At 35.7% G+C, this 19,407-nt stretch overlaps 1 protein-coding gene across 1 annotated transcript in view; it reads left to right on the top strand.

Annotated features, from left to right (window-relative positions):
- ADAM10 (ADAM metallopeptidase domain 10) overlaps nucleotides 1–19,407 on the top strand; it is a 129,602-nt gene that overhangs the window by 14,283 nt on the left and 95,912 nt on the right. Inside the window, exon 2 of the mRNA XM_058541692.1 lies at nucleotides 13,562–13,712. Within this exon, the coding sequence (XP_058397675.1) occupies nucleotides 13,562–13,712 (151 nt within the window). The remainder of the gene's footprint in view (nucleotides 1–13,561; nucleotides 13,713–19,407) is intronic.

Raw genomic sequence — 19,407 nt, 5'->3', positions numbered from 1 at the left:
AGGATATGTTGACCATGTACTGCTGTGGTTATTGAAGAACTTAGTTGCAGCAGGAATATGAGAGTTATAATTCTGTCCAGAAAGTCATGCAAAATGATGATGAAAGCTGCATGGGTAATTGCAGAGACAAACGTCTGAAATGCGCTTATAGCATCAGTAGAAGATTTTTTTTAAACTTAACCTGGTGAATAGATCTATAATAATTTTATTTTTAACAAATTGCATTTTGCGAATGCTAGGCCTGTTGGAAATTCTAATACTTCTTGGATGAGTATCATAGGATCACTTGTTTTCTGACAATTACTTTATGGCTCTCCTGTCAGCAAGGTATAGGCTGCTTTCTTTATAAATACAAATAGAAACAGAAATTTCCCTGTAACATTAAGTAGATTCATTAATTCTTAGAGCAAACATTTATTGAGCACCTATTTTCTGTCTGACTCGGTTCTAGGTACTAAGGGTACCTCACTGAATAAAACAAAGTCATTGTTCTCATGGAACTTACATTCTAGTGTTGGAGGGATATATGTCAATAAAAATAATATGAAGAAAGATAAAGCAGGATATTAGAATAAGAGTGGTTGAGACATATGCTTTTACAAGGGAAGGATCAGAGAAAGCTTATGAAGGAATGTAAGTAGATATCTGAATGAAATGTGGCAGCCAGCCCTGCTTTGGGGAAAATGTTCTGGGCAGAGGAGCAAGAAGGGGACTGATGTGGCTGTAGCACACAGAGTAAGGGGACAATGGTGGAAGATAAGATGAGACAGATATGGGAGTGGAGTAGGGGAATGCAGCCCCTTATAAGGATCATGTTCAGCCTTGTAAGCCATGGTTAGGACTTTGAGCGATTTGGAAACCTTTGGAAGGTCTTGAGCAGAGGAGTGACACGATATGACTTTACTTGTACAGCGTTACTCTAGCTGTTGTGTGAAAAACAGACTGTATGGGGGCAAGAGTGGAAGCAAAGAGGCCAGTTATTTGTCATAGTTTTTGATTGTCTAGAACCTTTTGAACCTTGCTGTGTTTGGCACATTTTCAGCCTTATTAATTCCATCACCCTAATTCACATTCCCAGCCTTTCATTTGCAACTAGGACACAGGCATGTGTCTTCTGAACTAGGCTCCTCTAATCAGAAACCTCACTGGAGACCTGGATTCTGAACTGAGCAGACATGTTGGCTTGCTCAAGTTTTGCTGATAGTGTGCATCTTTCAGATGGTTATGACACACTTTTCCCTAGCTGTTTTAAGGTTGTGTTTCTGGTACAAAAGTGGCATTGGAGAGGTGGGGCAGTGCTGGTGTTTTTCACATGACATTTTTGGGGTAATTATGGTGTATACTGCTGGCTTCTGGGGATACCTGGATAGTCTTGAGGAAAGTAAAAGTGGAGAGAGTTTCCAGTATTATTGTCAAGTAATTGAATATTACTTCAAGTAGGATAATATTGTATGGGAAGTGTGGGGATTGGGTAAGATAATAATGGAGAATGCTTTAGTATTTATGGAAAAATCTATAGGTTCTAGGTCAAGTCCTGTAGGATTTGCATGTTGATTTCCAAGGAACACAAAATCTTGGATTCCTGTTTGTATCTGGTGTCACTTTGCCTGATTCATGATTTCTTTTGGTTCAGCTTGATATTATAGAAGCAATGATATTATTAGTACTAGGGCATGTATATTTATAGATTGATGGAACCTGGGAGAGTGTAGCAAGTAACAAGGATCAGGAATAGAGTAGTTAATTAGGAATTGGAGTAGACAAGTTAGGCAGCTTAGAACTAGGCAATCAGGAAGATCTGTAACGAGGGGAGATCAGATACAAAGGTAAGTAGGTGAGAGGCCAAGCTCTTCAGATAGAATTGAAGAAATGGGTGAATATTTAAGTGCTTCAGTGAGATTTGGTGATAGAGCTGCATTCTGTCCCTACTTTTTGAGCTTTTGACTGTTTGCTGAAGTATAGGAACAAATCTCAGTTGAGTACGTCCACACTCTTGTGTGTGGGAACAGGCAATTTTGTGGTATCTGACTGAGCTGAGTAGTGCAAGGGTCGGAGATTGGCAGGGGCTCCCGTGGAGTACACTGTGCCAAGTTCAATCACTAGCTGTGGAAATCAAGGGTATACATATGTAATTTTTTGGGTGATAAAAAGTACGTTCTTCTTTGGTATTTCATTACATGTTTTTCCACATCTTAGAGGTAGATGTCAGTTTAGGTTTGAAAGGTCCCTGCCATCTGCTGTACTTTGATAATTCTTTTCTTTTCTGTTTTTTGTAGTCACATCAGAAACGTGAATGGTGACTTACTTTGTTTATGATGAGAGTAATAGAATTATTGTAGAAAATCATGAAGTCATTGAAATCAAAAGTACCTCCTTGCTACTGCCTCCTAATTGCTGTGTGACCTTGGGCTTGTTACATATCCCTCAAACCTCAGTTTTCTTTAAAATAGGCTAATAGGTCTTACTCTGTTGGGTGGATTAAATGAAAAAATGTAGAACACTGTAGAGCCTGGCAGATAGCAAGTGCTCAATAAATTTTAGTTATCATTACATCGAATTTATAAACATTGTTTAATTAAACACTTAAGTTTATCTGCTCAGGATTTTTTTTGTATGTAGTAAGCTATCAGCACACATTTTAAAAAGTTGGAATACATTTTTTAAGTAAAATAGATACAAGTAGTTTTGGATTTTTAATTTTCCATTTAAAGATGTGAAATGTGAACCTTTTTTTTTTTTTTAACAAATGTATTTTAGCCAGATTTTCATGTGAATTTTAAAATACTAGATTTCTAAAATGGGAATGGAAAGAAACAACCTTAGCATAATATTATGAATATATTGTGCGATGAAAAACTGAAGATAGTCAGGAACAAAGTAAAAATGCTCTCACTCACTGTTATTCAGTGTGGTTTGGTAGTCCTAGTTAGTGTAGTAAGTTTAAAAAAAAGAGACTTATAAATAGATGAAAAAAGATTTAAACATGAAAAGCAGAATCAACAAAGTGTCAGCAAAAAAAAATAAGGCAATACTATTCTTAGAATTTTGCTTGCAAAATCAAGAGGCTCACAAATCCCCTGCAGAGGCATATGGATCTCAGGTTAGAACTCCTGTTGTAGAGGAAAAAAAGACAGTTATAACGAGTCAACACTAAAGTGCTTAAGTGACTTCCTACAGAGTTGATACCTGTTTTGCAATACTCTGCCTAGTCCACTCTGTTGTTGTTGTATGAAAGCAGTGATAGAAAATATGTAAACAAATGTGCATATAGCTATGTTGAAAAAACAGGTGGCCAGCTGAAATTAGCCTTTGGGTTATAGTTTGCCTACCCCTGTCTTATGTTGTTTGGGAACTTTTTCTAATCAGTACATTACCTGTGACATCAGGTAAGGTATTTCTTGCTTGAAAGGTAGCACCTGTAGTAACTAGCTCTATTAATATATACTGTTAAATGCTTAGATTAAAGCAAGCATGTAGAAAAAGAAGGGTATAGCTGCTGGTAAAAGTCAGGGAATTTCTGTATGCAGAAAAGTTGCAGAGCTTCTCAAACCTGAATGTGCATACAGATCACTTTGGGAATCAAGTAGGTCTGGATAGAGCCTGAGTCGCTTGGAGGACCGGTAGATCTGGGGGGAGCCGAAGCATCTGCATTGCTAACAATTCCCCAGGAGATGCCCATGCAGCTAGTTCCTGAAACACAGTTGAAATAGTAAGGTTCTGTGTGTCAGGAAAGTGCAAAATACTGTACACAGAAAAAGATTTAATTGGATAAAAACTGAAATATGCACAAACACAGATTTCCAGTCTCAGTGGTAATAGTTAATGAATGAGCTTGTTTGAACACATGGTGAGAAGTAGGCCCCCAGATTTTCTTGTAGCTTTTTAGCTTAGATATAGAGTTGGACCTTCAGTACTGCTAAGAAGTTCTTGAAAATAGTCTAGTTGCTTGTTTCTCATCTGATACTAGCAATGTTGATGTTTGGTTTCCCCCAGTGTTCTTTTGGTACTTGTGATCACTGGTTGTCGTTTAATCTTGTATTTCCTCCGTCTCTTACTACTTATGTCCTATTAACAAAAATACAGTTATTTATGAATAATGAATCATTACAAGATGTTAAATAGTTTCTTGGAGGTGAGCAGAATGTTGATTTCATTTACTTTCCTGAAACTGGACAACTTGGAATATTTTGAATTGTCTTTATTTTTGATTCTGGACTTTTTTTTTTAATTTTGAAAAATTTTATAACTTAGGGAAAAGTAAAAGAAAGGCCAAATACCCATATGCCTACCACTTTGACTCAACATTTTTCTTTTAAAAGAAATTTAATTAGCTTTATTAAAGTATAATTTCCATACAATAAAATTCAACAGTTAATTTTGAGACATATATATATAGTCGTATAAGCACTACCATATTCATAATATAGAACATTTACATCAACCCATAAAGGTCTCTTGTGCTCTTTGCAGTCAATTCAAAATACTTTCTGCTTTCTCTTTTGATTTCTTCTTTGACCCATAGGCTATTTAGAAGTGTGTTAAGTTCCTGATATTTGGGATTTTTCCAAATATCTGTTACTGATTTACTTGCACTGTAGCCAGAAAACATACTCTATGATTTCAACTTTTTAAAATGTAAGGAAACATCCTTTATGGCCTAGAATGAAATCTCTCTTGGTGAATATTCCATGTGTCCATGAAAAGAATATGTATTCTGTTGTTGGGTGGAATGTTTTATAAATGTTAATTGGGTCAAGTTATTTGATAGTGTTCAAGTTTTCTGTATCCTTATTTTTGGTCCACTTGCTGAGTGAGGACTGTTATGATTTCCAGCTATAATTATAGATTTGTCTGTTTCTTTCAATCCTGTCAACTTTTTCTTCGTGTATTTTGAAGCTCTGTTATGTCACACATTTTGATGAATTATGAAAAATCCTTCTTTAGCCCCATAATTTTGAAGTTTACTTTGTCTGATAATACTGTAGACACTCCAGCTTTCTTTGGATTAATGTTTTTACTTTAACTTATCTTTATTTTTGTGTATAAAGTGTCTTTTAGCTAGCACGTGTTTACATTTGCCTTTTTTTAATAAGAAAATGACTGTTTCTGTTATTTACTGTTTAGATCATTTACTTTTAAGTAAAAATTATGGATATAGTTGAGTTTAAAACTACCATTTTACTATTTGTTTTCTGTTAGTTTTGTCTGTTCATAGTTCTTTTTTACCCCTCTTTTTCTGCATTCTTTGGGATTAATTTAGTAGTTTAAAAAAATGATTCCATTTTATCTCTGCTGTTGGTTTATGTGATAAACCTGTTTGTTATTTTTTTAGAGGTTGTTCCTAGGGTGTACAATATACATCTATAACATCATTGTGTACTTTCAAATAATATAACACTTCATTTACAGTGTAAGTCCTCTTCCATTTCTCTTCTCCTTCATTGTGCTGGTATTTTCATACATTTTAATTCTGTATGTGTCATAAATGCCACAGTACATTGTGTTTTTTTAAATATAGTCACTTAGCTTTTAAAGAGATTAAAAATGAGAAAAGAAATCTTTTTTATTTTCTCATATATTCATCATTTATGGCACTATTCTTTGTGTCAGATTTCCATCTGATATCATTCCTTCTGCCTGAAAAACTTTCTTTTTTCAGTAACATTTTTGGTTATATAGGTATGTTAGTGATGAATTGTCAGCTTTGCTGTCTGAAAAAGAGTTCATTTCACCTTTTTTTTCTTTCACCTTCATGTGTGAGATATTTTCACTGGGTATAGAATCTTAGCTTGATAATTTTTTTCTTGGAGTACTTTAAACATGTTGCTGCATTATCTTCTGACTTATGTAGAGTTATGCTGTCATTCATACCTTTGTTTTTCTGTACATAATATGTCTTCCTCTCTAACTCCTTTGGTCCTGACGTGCCCACAGCTGATTTTAAGGGCTTTTTGTCACTAGTTTTCAGCCATTAGCCTATGATTTGCCTCTGTGTGGTTTTCTTTTATATTTATTCTGCTTAGGATTTGTTGAGTTTCTTGGATCTGTAGATTTATAGTTACATCTTTTCCTTTTTTCCCCCATCATGTTTGTTTTCCTGTGTGCTCCTTAACATACGGAACATATTTATAATAGCCATTCTAATCTCTTTGTATGCTAATTCCACCATCTCTGTAATTTCTGTTTCTAATGTCTTAACTTTTTTCCCAGTTATGAGAGAAAAATATATTTATGTTTTTCTGGTTCTTTACATGCATAGTAATTTTTGGTTGGATGCAGATCATTCTGATTTTTACTTTTTTTGTGCATTTGATTTTGTCTCTCCTTTAAACATTGTCAGACTTTTTTGGTGTATGGTTAAACTACTTGGAATCAGTCGAGTCCTTTGGAAGATTGCCTTTAAGCTTTGTTAGGGTAGGTCCAGAACAGCCTTTAGTCTATGGCTAATTTTACCCCATGAATTAGGTGGTGTTTTCTGAGGGCTATACCCAATGCTCCATGTGTTATACAGGTCTTTCTTCCCTGGAATGTGGGAATATGAACACTTCCCAGCCCTGAATAAGCTTCAAACATTGTTCCTTATTTTTTTTTTATGGTTTATTCTGGCCTGGGATAGTTTATTCTCTCACATGGTCAGATTAGTACTCAGCCAAACGCTTAAGCAGACCCCTCTTTAGGTCTCAGAGCTCCGTCTCTGTTCAGCTTTCTCTTCTTTGGTACTCTCACCCACAAATTCTAAATGCCTGGTCTCCCTGAACTCAAATATCTGGCTCCTCAATTCAGTGAGACCACCAGACTCTGTTTGGGTTCCACCCTGCACGTTATCCTTGAAACTGCTTCTAGGTAGTAAGTTGGGCTAGTTGTAGATCTCACCTGGTTTGTTTATCCTTTCATGTATTTGGTCCAGTTTTCTAATTGTTTATGGTGGTAGGTTAAATTGAGTCCCTCTTATTCCATTATTGCTGAAAGTGGAAACTGATTTAACCATTTGTGTCCTTATTCTTTTCTGTCTTGCTGGGAATCACTTAGTGAAAATTGTGCATGTCACTTTAACCTTAAGTACTTCAAAATATATCTCCAAAAATTCAGATTATTCTCCTACTATATAACTGTAATGTTGTAATAAAGAAAATTAACAAGAATTCTTTAATATCATATAAGACTGATTCCAATTTGTCTGGGATTGTTTCCAAATAATTTTTGTTTCCTTCTCAATTGAGTTCTTTTCTGTTTTGCTTTTTTTTGTTTCTTTCATTGTTTTTGCTCTAGTATTTTTGGACAATATCATGTTCATGGTTGTGTCACTCTTGTCTGTCCTGTTCTTTTTGTTGTGATATAATGTGGATAACTTCTTTTTTCCTTGTCTCTGAGACCAGTGTATTTTTTCCACTTCAAGTCGTAGTTTGAGTGGCTGAATATTTTGTGTTCTACCCACTTTTCTGCAGTTATAATGATATACAAGCTTTCTGAGAATTCCAGACCTGTATTCTCTCTTGAGATTTTTAAAAAAGTGAATTGTATGACTTCAGAGGGTTGAGGGCAGCATCAGGAGTCCAGTGTGCTGTGTTTTCCCACTTTTTCATTAGAGTATTCTGTTTATTTCTTTGGCTGCCTGTTTGAAAGATTATACCGTTAGGTTATGCCCAGTGTTGTATTTGTACACTGGCTCTCTTGAAAACAAGAAAAAAAATCCTCTGATTTGTAGCCTTTTCTAATTTCAGTGGTGTAAATACTCTCCTCATGGCTGATTTCAAGCTACCAACATAATGTCATTGAACACAGGGTTGGGAAGACATTGGTGCTTCTGAGGCTAGATCAGCCAGCTCCAGCACACAGTGCTTATCTCCTTTTCTTATTTGGTTTCAGTTCTTTAGGATTATTTTGTTTGTTTGTTTTAGTATGGGAAGGTGGGCTCCTTTTTATAGTTGTTTGTTTTGTTTTTGTTTTCATGGTTCCCCCTTGGTTTCATTAAGTATTGGGGGAGAGAAATTACATAATACAGTACCAGTACATTATCTTAACTTCAGTGATTATTTTTTACATTACTAAGATAATATAATAAATATTGAAATTTAAGCATAGTTAACACAGAAACATAGGTGTTACGTAGAAGATGATAATGAAGTAGACTTGATAACTATATGTCCGTGGGTGGCATTTTTAACTTTCCCATTGAAACCCCATGAATCATGTTCTATCTCAGTTATAAAGATTCAGAAAATCATTACTCAGGTCCTTTGTTAGTGCCAGTAAACATTATGTTGCTTTCTCAAAATTCCTTTGTGTGTGGGACAAAGAAAAGATGACTTTGTTTAATAACTCTCCCAGTAGTGTTCCATCCATGCAAATAATTGAGCTTTTATCACCTGTGCTTCACCAGAACAGCAATAGTTACTGTTTTGAGTTATCAGAAGTGGCAAAATACTTTATCTGAACTGTGGCTTGAAAAGTTGATTTGTTTTGGTGCTGAAAAAAGAGTGGAAGCAGTAACTTTGCAAAGCCAAGTTTGTGTTGTGGCTACTCAGTCCACGTGAAAGACATACAATTCAGTAATCCAGTGGAAATCCTACATTTGATATTCAAAATGAAAGAAACTATCCAAAAGTTCTCATACTACAACTTCCCCATTCTTGATTTCTTCTTGATATTTTCTCTTGTGTGGGATATTTTTTTTTGTGTGTGTGAGGAAGATCAGCCCTGAACTAACATCCACGCCAATCCTTCTCTTTTTGCTGAGGAAGACTGGCCCTGGACTAACATCTGTGCCCGTCTTCCTCCACTTTATGTGGGACGCCGCCACAGCATGGGCTGAAAAGCGCTGCATCAGTGCGTGCCCGGGATCGAACCCCGGCCGCCAGCAGCGGAGCACTGGCTCTTAACCGCTATGTCATGGGGCCGGCCCCTGTTGTATGGGATATTTTTTTAAGCCCAGGTATAAACTAAAGAAATATTTTTAAAGAATTTGGAAAATACATTAGTAGGATATTTGATTCCATTTTTTAGTCTTGATTTTTAAAAGTTCCACACTAATGGGCTTTATTATCTCTTATACCTTGGCTTCATTGTATTTTCTTTGCTAGTTGCAAAGATAGTTTTGGATTCTAGTTTTGGACTCCATTCCTGTTACCTCTCTTGAGAGCAGTGCATTCAAGAGTATGATGATGTGACTCAGTAATAGTTTAAATTGAATAGTCCTTTCATGCCAGCCTTTGTGCTAAGCAGTTTACATGCATTTAAGGTAGTCATTGTTGTCTCTATTTTACAGATAGAAAAACCCTGAGATTTTAAAAAAATTAAATAATTACCCAGCTCATGTGATCATGGCTAGGAAGTGTAAGAATTCAAACCGAGTTCTGTCTTTATTCCTGAATTTATGGCCTAAATTTGTGTATATAGGTCTCAAAGGCAAGTGTGGGAGAGAAGGAAACGGAGGAGGAGGAGAGAGAGGAGATGATAATGATGGATGAATAATTTATTGAGCCTTTACTGTCTGATAGGCACTGTGCTGATTGCCACACAAGGCTTAAATCGTTTAATCCATGTGACAACCCTAAGAGAGAAGTATTCTACTTCTCTCCATTTTAAGGATGGGAAACTGAAGCTGAGTTTTCCATTTGATTAGGGAAACAAGCTAATAAATGAAGGTAATGGGATTCAAATTCAAATAATTTTTTTATTCTAGTAAAAAATGCTTATCATAAAATTTATTGTCTTAACCGTTTCTAAGTGTACAATTCAGTAGTGTTGAATATATTTACCTTGCTGTGCAATCAATCTTCAGAACTTAAACCCAGATGATTTAAGAGTTTGTGTCCTTAACCATAGAGTGACTAGCCAGTGACTGCATAAACAGAAAATTCAGTGATGGAACATTTAGGCTTTATGCAATACATTAGGAAACCATTATAGTTTTTTTTTTTTTTTTTAAATTTGGTGTTTTGTTTTAGAAAAGAGGGCAGTTTTCCTTCGGAAGAAATTTTACTTGATTTGTTAAGGAATCACTGTTTTTGACTTCTGCTCAAGCTGGAGATGTAGAAACCGGGACCAGATTTATCCTCCTGCCTGAAAAAGACTAAGAAAACTAGGAAAAACCCAGAGAAACAAAGTTTTTAAGACACTGCTCACCAGGCAGTAAAGCATGGTGATCCCTGAGACGAGAAACAAATGAGGCGAGACTTATGATTGCTCCAGCTTTCCACCTTGAGAGAATTTCCGTCTGTAGTTCTGTGAGAGGAACCTAGGTGGAGGCCAGTGAACTCTCTGAGTTGAGATGGAATGGAGAGTCAAGGGAGACCAAAGCAGCTAGAGTTTGCAGACAGAGTGTCAGAGTGAAGAGCGCTGCAAAGAGAGAGAATCCCTAAGATCTGCAGAGGGTTCTTTTGGAGTGTTTGGCAGTGTACTGATCAGAGCATACATGTGAGGAAACTACCTGAGGTCAGGGAATGAAACAGTGCCCTGTGTCACATAGTGCAGGAAATAGTGCCTATTCTTACCAGCCAGCCTTGAAAAACTCATTATTTGTAGAGTAATGGGTAGAGTACTCAGGTAGGTCTTGCCTCAAGGGTGGGGAATAATTAGCCCTACACTGAGCACTCCTCCAGACCCACCTAACAAATCATAAATGCAAGACCTGAAAGGATCAAACTGTTTCCAAGTAACTTTGTCTTATAACAAAGCCTGAGAATATTTATAAGAATACAAAGTGTCTAGCACCCAGCAAAGTGAAATTCACAATGTCTGGCATTCATTCAGTGAAAGATTAGGAGGCCTGCAATGAAGCAGGGAAACACAATTCATAATGAGAAGAATAAGCAGTCAGTTGGAACCAACCCAGGACTGACACAGGTATTAGAATTAGCAGGCAAGAACATTGTAACTGTATTTCACGTGTTTAAAACAAGTTAAGTAGAGACATAGAAGATATAAAACAGACACAAATCTAATTTCTAGAGATGAAAGCTACAGTGTTTTCAATGGAAAGTACACTGGATGGCATGAACAACAGCTTAGACATTGCATATAATATTAGTGATCTAGAAGACATAGCAATAGAAACTCTTCAAAATGCAACATAAAAAAGAATTTTTAATAAATATGAAAAGACCATCAGTGGGCTGTGGGAAAAGTTTGAGTGACCTACTATACTTGTAATTGGAGTCCTTGGGGTGGTTGGTGGGGATAATAAAAAAAAAATTGAAGAAATAGTAGTTGAAAAACTATAAACCCACAGATCCAAGAAGTTCACTGAAACTAAAGCTCAGGAAATATGAAGAAACCAAAGCACATCATAATCAAATTGCTCAAAGCCAATAATAAAGAGGAAGATCTTAAAAACATCTAGGAAGGGAAAAGACACATTATATTCAGAGGAGCAAAGATAAGGATGACAGATTTCTTGTCAGAAGGCATACAAATGAAAAGATGGTGGAGCAACATTTTTAAAGTATTTAAAGAAAAAAAAAACATAACTCTGTCAGCCTAGAATTCTATGCCCAGTGAAAATATCTTAAAAAAATGAAGACAAAGGGCCAGCCTGGTGGCATAGTGGTTAAGTTCGTGTGCTCTGCTTTGCGACCTAGGGCTCGTGGGTTCGGATCCTGGGTGCAGACCTACACACTGCTCATCAAGCCATGCTGTGGTGGCATCCCATATGCAAAGTAGAGGTTGATTGGCACAGATATTAGCTCAGGGACAGTCTTCCTCAAGCAAAAAGATGAAGATGGGCAACAGATGTTAGCTCAGGGCCAATCTTCCTCACATACACACACAAAAAAGGACAAAGTAAAGACTTTCAGACATACAAAAACTGGAAGAATTCTTCACCAGCAGAAGAAATGTTAGAGGAAGTCATTCAGGTAGAAGGAAAATGATGCCAGACAAAGTCACAGTCATAGAGATTTCAATACCCCTCTTTTTAATAATGGATAGAAAATCGGTAAGGATATAGAAGACTTGAACAATACTGTCAACCAAAGTAACCTGGTTGACATTTATAGAACACCCTACTCAACAAGAGCAGAGATTGACATTTCTAGACACTCATCCATTAACAACACAATACACATTCTTTTCTAGTGCACATGAAACATTTGCAAAGATAAGCCAGATTCTGAGTCATAAAATAAGTCTCAGTGTATATAAAAGGATTGATGTCATACAAAGTATGTTCTCTGGCTATACAGAGAGTTAAATTAGAAGTCAATAACAGAAAGATAACTGAAAAATCTTCAGTATTTGGAAACTAAGTAACAGCCTTCTAAATAGCACACGAATCATGGAAGAAATCAGAAGGGATTTAAAATTAGAAAGTATGTTGAACAGAATGAAAATGGTAACACAACATAGCAGAATCTGTGGGGTGCTGCTAAAGCAGTATTAAGGGGATATTTCTAGCACTAAACACCTGGACTGGAAAAGAAGAAAGGTCTTAAATCGATGGCCTCACCTTGTAAAGCTAAAAAAGAGCAATTAAACTCAAAGTAAGCAAGTGAAAAGAAATAATAAATATCAAAGTGAAAATCAACAAAATAGAAAACAGAAAAACATTCAAGGAAAATCAAAGGAAATAAAAGTTGGTTCTTTGAGAAGATCAATAAAATGGATAAATCTCTGGCTATCCTGATCACGAGCAAAAGAGAGATGACGATATAGATTACCAATATCAAGACTGAGAGAGGTAACATCACTGCAGATTCAAAGGATATAAAAAACACTATAAGGGAACGTTATGAACAACTTTATCTCCTTAACTTCAACAACTTGGATAAAATGAACAAATTCTCAAAAGCTCAGTCAAGAAGTAGGTAACCTGAGTAGCTCTTTATCTTTATATGAAATAGAAATTGTTGTTAATAACCTTTTCATAAGGAAAACTCCAGGCCAAGATGGCTTCACTGGTGAATTCTACCAGACATATAAGGAGGAAATAATACTAATTCTATGTAAATTTGTCCAGAAAATTGAAGAAGAGATAATACTTCCCAACTCATTTTTTTATCTTGATACCAAAACTTGACAAAGACAGTACAAGAAAAGAAAACTGCAGACCAATTGTCTCTCATAAATATACATAACAAAAATTCTAAACAAAATTACAGCAAATGGAATCCAACAATACTGTAAAAGATAATACTCCGTAACCAAGTGGGGTTTATTTCGTAATGCAGGGTTGGTTTAACATTAGAAAATCAGTCAGTTTAGTTTGCCATGTTAGTAAACTAAAAAGATAAAAACGTATTATCATCTTAATTGATGCAGAAAGAGCAGGTGACAAAAGTCAACATCTGTTCCTGATAGTTTTTATCAGCAAGGTATGAATAGAAGAGAACTTCCTCAACCTGATAAAGGATATCTAAGACAGACCTATGACTAACATCCAAACTTTTATGTATGGTTGAAATTCCCATTACAATAAGTTTTAAAAAATTGTTTGTGAGAATAAAGTAGGATTAGTGAGACAGTTGTTTCATACATATTCATAGATATTTGAATAATCACGGAGTTATATTAGAACTAGGATGGGCCTTCAAGGTGATACTAATTCAAACTTTATTTTTTATAGGTCAGTATGGAAATCCTTTAAATAAATACATTAGACATTATGAAGGATTATCTTATGATGTGGATTCATTACACCAAAAACACCAGCGTGCCAAAAGAGCAGTCTCACACGAGGACCAGTTTTTACGTCTAGATTTCCATGCCCATGGAAGGTGAGTAAATTTATTGATGAAGTTATCTTATATTCAATCTAAGTTAAAAGAAGAAAACTATACCCTTCATTTTCCTTCTCTAATGGAAAGGTCCCCATTTGGAAATTCAGCCTATGCTGGAATTTGGTATGTACGTTATAAAGTTTTCTTTTAAAATGGATTGCCCTTTTTATATTGTTAAGAAAACAGTCAGATTTAAATGTTTTAAAGTTTGTAAATCAGATCATTTATTGTATTATTAGAGGATATATCTTTAAAGAAGATTCTATGTTTATAGTTTCCCACTACTTTTTATGTGTTTTATGGTCAGTCTGTCTTCTGGTGCCAACAGTGAAGGTAGCTGGTTGTATGCCATTGAATAAGTCATTTAATTTCTCATTAATTCAATTTTATCCTCTCTAAAATGACAACTTGTAGACAGATTACTTACTGTACTACCCAGTTCTCATACAGAATTGTTAAGGGATAAAGAACAGGGAGCCAAGGGAGAGAGGTAAAAATCACTTTTATTTAGTGCCTGTTGTGTTCCAGGTGCATAGATGCTTTATATGCATTTTTAATTTAATCTTCTAAACACCCAAACAAGGTAAATATTTTTTTTATATCTGAGGAAACTAAGGCTCAGAGTAGTTAAATAACTTCTTTAAAGTTATACAAGACAGATTTGACCCAGACCTGGCTGACTCAGAACTCCATATTTTTTTTCTTTCTGTCTATTAGGGGTACTTAAATACAAAATCCTCAAGTATTGTTTGTCAGACTCTCTACCTTGCCTGCTGTAATTAGTAAATCTCTTCCTTTTGTACTTTTTCTACTGGTGTAACATGGATTTGTTATTTACCTCCTAATAGTTTTCCCAGCTTCCCCTCCATTTATCATCAGAGCTATCCTATGTACTGCTACAAGATGCCTCTTCCTTAAATGCTTCCTTTTTCATGTCAGCTTATTGCTCTAAAGTCTTCAGTTAATGATTGTTAGCTAGATTTCTTTTTTCTTTTTTTCTTTTTCCCCTCCCCAAAGCCCCAGTACATAGTTGTATATTCTAGTTGTAAGTCCTTCTAGTTCTTCTGTGTGAGCCGCCGCCACAGCATGGCAACTGACGGATGAGTGGTGTGGTTCTGCACCCGGGAACCAAACCTGGGGCCCTAAAGCAGAGTGCACTGAACTTTAATCACTAGGCCATCAGGGCTGGCTCCGGATTTCATGAGATGGATTTCATGATTCCCTGTAAATTAGTTCTAGTCTATTATTCTAAACTTTACTCTGCTTCTCAACATTAAGTGTCTGTTTCACCCAGAATGATCTTCTGATTGCTGAATATCCCATGTTCAGTTTGTTCTGTGTCATTTATCTTAAATTCTAACCATCTTTTGATGTACAATTCAATTTCTATTTCTTTGAAGCTTTACCTGTGTCTTCCTCTGAACTTTTAAATTACTTATTTGTACCACTGGCATTTGATTTGTTCTCTCTTCCTTTTCATGCGTGTATTTCTTGTTTCTTTTTCTATAACTGTTTTTTGTTCCTCACAGGTAGGTGCCCTGGCTACTATTCGGCATGTCCATTATTGGCACTTATAGTATAGATGGTGAAGAAAGATTTTAATGGATGAAAAATCACATAATAAGAAATGCTAAGAAACTTAAAGTATTTTGCACATGGAAATAAATGTGTTACTTAAATTAATTTATTTTCCATATTATAAATGGAAAATAATGATCATTGTAGAAAAAAGACTTTCAAGTTATAAAATCTCATACTTTCATTTGAAGGAGGAAAAAAGAGTCATTTCAGGGTCTGTTTGTTCTTCTAGGTACAGATTTTAGTGGCAGCAATTCGTGTAAATTTTTCTGACCCTTAACTTAAATTGCCCATCCTTTATTAGTACCATGAAATAATAAGCAATCATTGAGCCTTCCTAACTTTTTAGTGACCATCTCAAAGTAAATTTAATCTTATATTTCCAATAGGGTGTGATTGCCAAAAGGAAAAGTTGAGAGTCTAGCTGCTTTTGGTTTGGATTCCACATTCCTATTACATCATACAATTTTTATTAGATCTGTCACATAATTCATATTGAGCATATGGCAAAACCAAATCCCTTGCTCCTTTGTTTTTTTGCATGTGTGTGTGAGTGAGTGAGTGAGAGTGAGAGAGTGAGTGTACAAGTACATGCTGTTTTTTAGTCATCTAAAAAATTTTTATTGACTGCTAGTTAGAAGTTACCTAGTTGAGGCTGTGGGTGATAGAAACATAAATCAAACGTAGATCTAATAGGAGCAGCAGGATGTGTGTAAGTCATTGTATAAGAGGAAAATGTGGGGCCAGCCTGGTAGTGTGGTGGTTAAGTTCGCATGCTCCATTTCGGCAGCCTAGGGTTTGCGGGTTCGGATCCTGGGCACGGACTGACGCACCGCTTATCAAGCCATGCTGTGGCAGGTGTCCCACATATAAAGTAGAGGAAGATGGGCACGAATGTTAGCCCAGGGCCAGTCTTCCTCAGCAAAAAGAGGAGGATTGGCAATGGATGTTAGCTCGGGGCTAATCTTCCCCACAAAAAAAAAAAAAAGAGGAAAATGTGATATGGTGCTTTACTATACATATTCAAAGGAGGGAGAACTTACTTCTGGCTGAGGCTCTCAGCAGAGGACCTGGAACCAGGAAATCTCATGCTTGGTCATCTTAGGTACTTTTAACACAAATCTGTTTAATTAACTGTATACATACACTGCATTTTCTAGAATAGATCCAAATTCAGTTATTTTATTTTGTTGTCTCAATAATTATACTTGTGTATTCACAGTGTCTCAGAATTTGTGCCCTAAAGCACAGTCATTGCAACTAGCTTTTTTTTTTTTTTTATAATTTTTATTTATTTATTTTTTTCCCCCAAAGCCCCAGTAGATAGTTATATGTCATAGCTGCACATCCTTCTAATTGCTGTATGTGGGACGCAGCCTCAGCATGGCTGGAGAAGCGGTGCTTCGGTGCGTGCCTGGGATCCGAACCCGGGCTGCCAGCAGCGGAGCGCGTGCACTTAACCGCTAAGCCACAGGGCCGGCCCTCAACTACCTTCTAATATACCTTAGTTAAAAATGTGATGATCTAGTAGTTTTATTTCTCCCTTTCCTTGAAATAGGCCCACAAAATGACCTGTGTGGTGTAATTACAGATTTCCTGCTAAGTGTCTCCTCCTCCACCATATACAAAATGTTAGTTTTGGTATACTACAACCCCTCCTAAACAGATTTGTATCTATATACAAATTATTGGTTATTTGGTTAATAACAATTTGTAGTACAAATGAGAAGAAAAGTGATCATGATAAAGCAGCAGTGTGTTGATTGGAAGACCAAGCTTTATTATGACTATAGTTTTGGGATGACTTTGGGCTAACTTTAGTTAGCTGTAGCCCAGTTTGTACCGTGTGCATTGTGGCTAGACTTGTTATCTATTTTTCATCTTTTAAGAAATATCAAGTAGATTTTGTTTCTCTTGATCATATGGTGGGGCTTAGTCCCCTAGAATCAGATCAGAATACTTTAATAAATTACAGAACAGTAAATACTGTGCAGTTAACTTAGACATACAAAGAGAAATATACGGGAAAAGAGTTCTGCTTAGTTAGACAATTATGTCTTGCATCTCTGGGTACTAGCGCAGCCTCTGTGGGAGGTGTGTGTTTCAGTATTAAAGTCATTTTTCATGCTGCGTGTTTATGCTAAGCAGGTAAACCAGCTTCTTGCAACCTGGCTTCCAAGTTTCCTAAATAAGGAATCATATCCCAAGGTATCACATCCCAAGTTTACAGATGTTAATGTTAAATGAAGAAGTGTTGAGCTTCTTCAAGCCCTAAGTCCATTTTTAAAAATTCCATGAAAAACTACTGCTCTTGAAATAAAGTTTAAAGTTGTTTGAAAATAAAAGTATCATGTGAGCCAGTGCTACAGTTATTGAGGAAAGATAGGTATTTTGAGACACACTTCAGTAATATTCATTACAATATTAAAATATTTTGATAATAGATACTAGGGTAAAAACACCTCTTAGCTTTGCTGAGAAATTAATAATCAGTTTTCTTGACTTCAGAAATTGCCTCACTTGGATAAGTTGTGATAAATGGGATGCCTGAGCTGATGTGCTCCCAGAGCATTGTTTCTTCCTCTAAGCTCACTTAGCAATATGTATGTCGGTTATAACATTTGTCACATTTTATTATAACTTTGTTATAATAAAACAGAGGCATATGTCCTCTGTTCCCAGTGAACTTGAAGGACAGAGCCTGAGTTGTAGTCACCTGTTTTACATAGATGGTGGTCATTTAAGTTATATTGAATCAGTGAATGAATGGATAAAGCATTGTGAAGGGAGTTACAACATTTATAAACATAAAGTGCTGACAGGGAAAGTATGTAACTAATACTTTTGTTTAGGTCTGGCCCTCACCGTAGAGTTTGATCAGAAAAAGTAAAGTATCAGTTGCTTATAGCTCTTTAATTTGATAGATAATAAAGTTCACTAAAATATTAGGAAATAGATTTTCAGCTTATGTATTGTGTAGTCTGGAATATCTCATCCCCTGTAGCAGTTTTTCTTAATCAGTAAGTAGTAGGCAGATTTATCGTATTGTGGGATGCAGGGTTTTTTAAATAATTGTGGAAAATTTGTTCTTTCTCAGTCCTCATGCTCATGTGAAAGTGTGTGATGTACCAGGGACTGTCTGTTGTGATTCCCTTGTCTTATTCTTTGATACTAGTAAATGATATGTCGTATTCTGCCATTCCTGGCTTAACTGTCATGTATTTTAGGCTTATATAATACCAGTATACCACGTTTTCATTAGGAATTTTGCTTATGTGACTTTCATAAAATGCAAATTTTATGTTGTTAAAGTCTTGGTTTTATATAACATGATGGAATATCACCATACTCCTATATTGATTGATCTAGATGAAAATTTAGAATAAATAAATATCTCCTGGATTTATCCAATAGTATTAGTATAGCATGAGAAAAACTTCACTGTAAGTATATAGTAGTGATCCTTATTACAGCTCATAGTGAGATCTAATATTGTATATATATTTTAGTTTATGCCTTTTGTTGGCAGCTGTCGTTGAAGAGAAGCATAAGGGATCATGCCACTGTTCCTTCTTTCTAATAGAACTTCTATAAATTTTCTGAAACATTACTTCATAGTGGTATTTAAAAAAAAAAAGTAGAAAGAATGTCTGAGAACCCAGGTATAATATAGTTTATCTTTTGGTAGGATGTATGGATAGACATATTGAATCACGTTTTTCCTTGTTTTTTATATATGTATTTTTAAACGTTTTCCTTCTTCATATCTTGTTTTTCAAATTATATACTTTTGGGCAGTCGTCTTGTCCTTATTTTCTGGTCTTCTCACTGCCTTGCTAACCGTACTGCCTTTCATAGATTTGGTGGTTCTTGTCTACCAACTTAGCATTTGAGTGGGAAGCCACTTAGTAAAGAAATTTGTGATTTTGTAGGAAAAATAATATATGTATTGAAACAGTCATAAACTGGGTAGAGGAAAGAGTACTGTGGTAATTCAGAGACTGAATGGAGATTCCGTCTAACTTAACATGAGTTATCTAGAGATATCTGAAATCTCTAGGTAACTGTGCTGAAACTGAGCCTCAGTTTCCTCATTAGTAAAACCTTGAATTTT

This window comes from Diceros bicornis, chromosome 5 (assembly GCF_020826845.1).
Source record: "Diceros bicornis minor isolate mBicDic1 chromosome 5, mDicBic1.mat.cur, whole genome shotgun sequence".
In the NCBI taxonomy this organism is placed as follows: domain Eukaryota; kingdom Metazoa; phylum Chordata; class Mammalia; order Perissodactyla; family Rhinocerotidae; genus Diceros; species Diceros bicornis.
The sequence above is the reverse complement of the archived record's forward strand: the minus strand, read 5'-3'. Positions and strand labels throughout refer to the sequence as shown.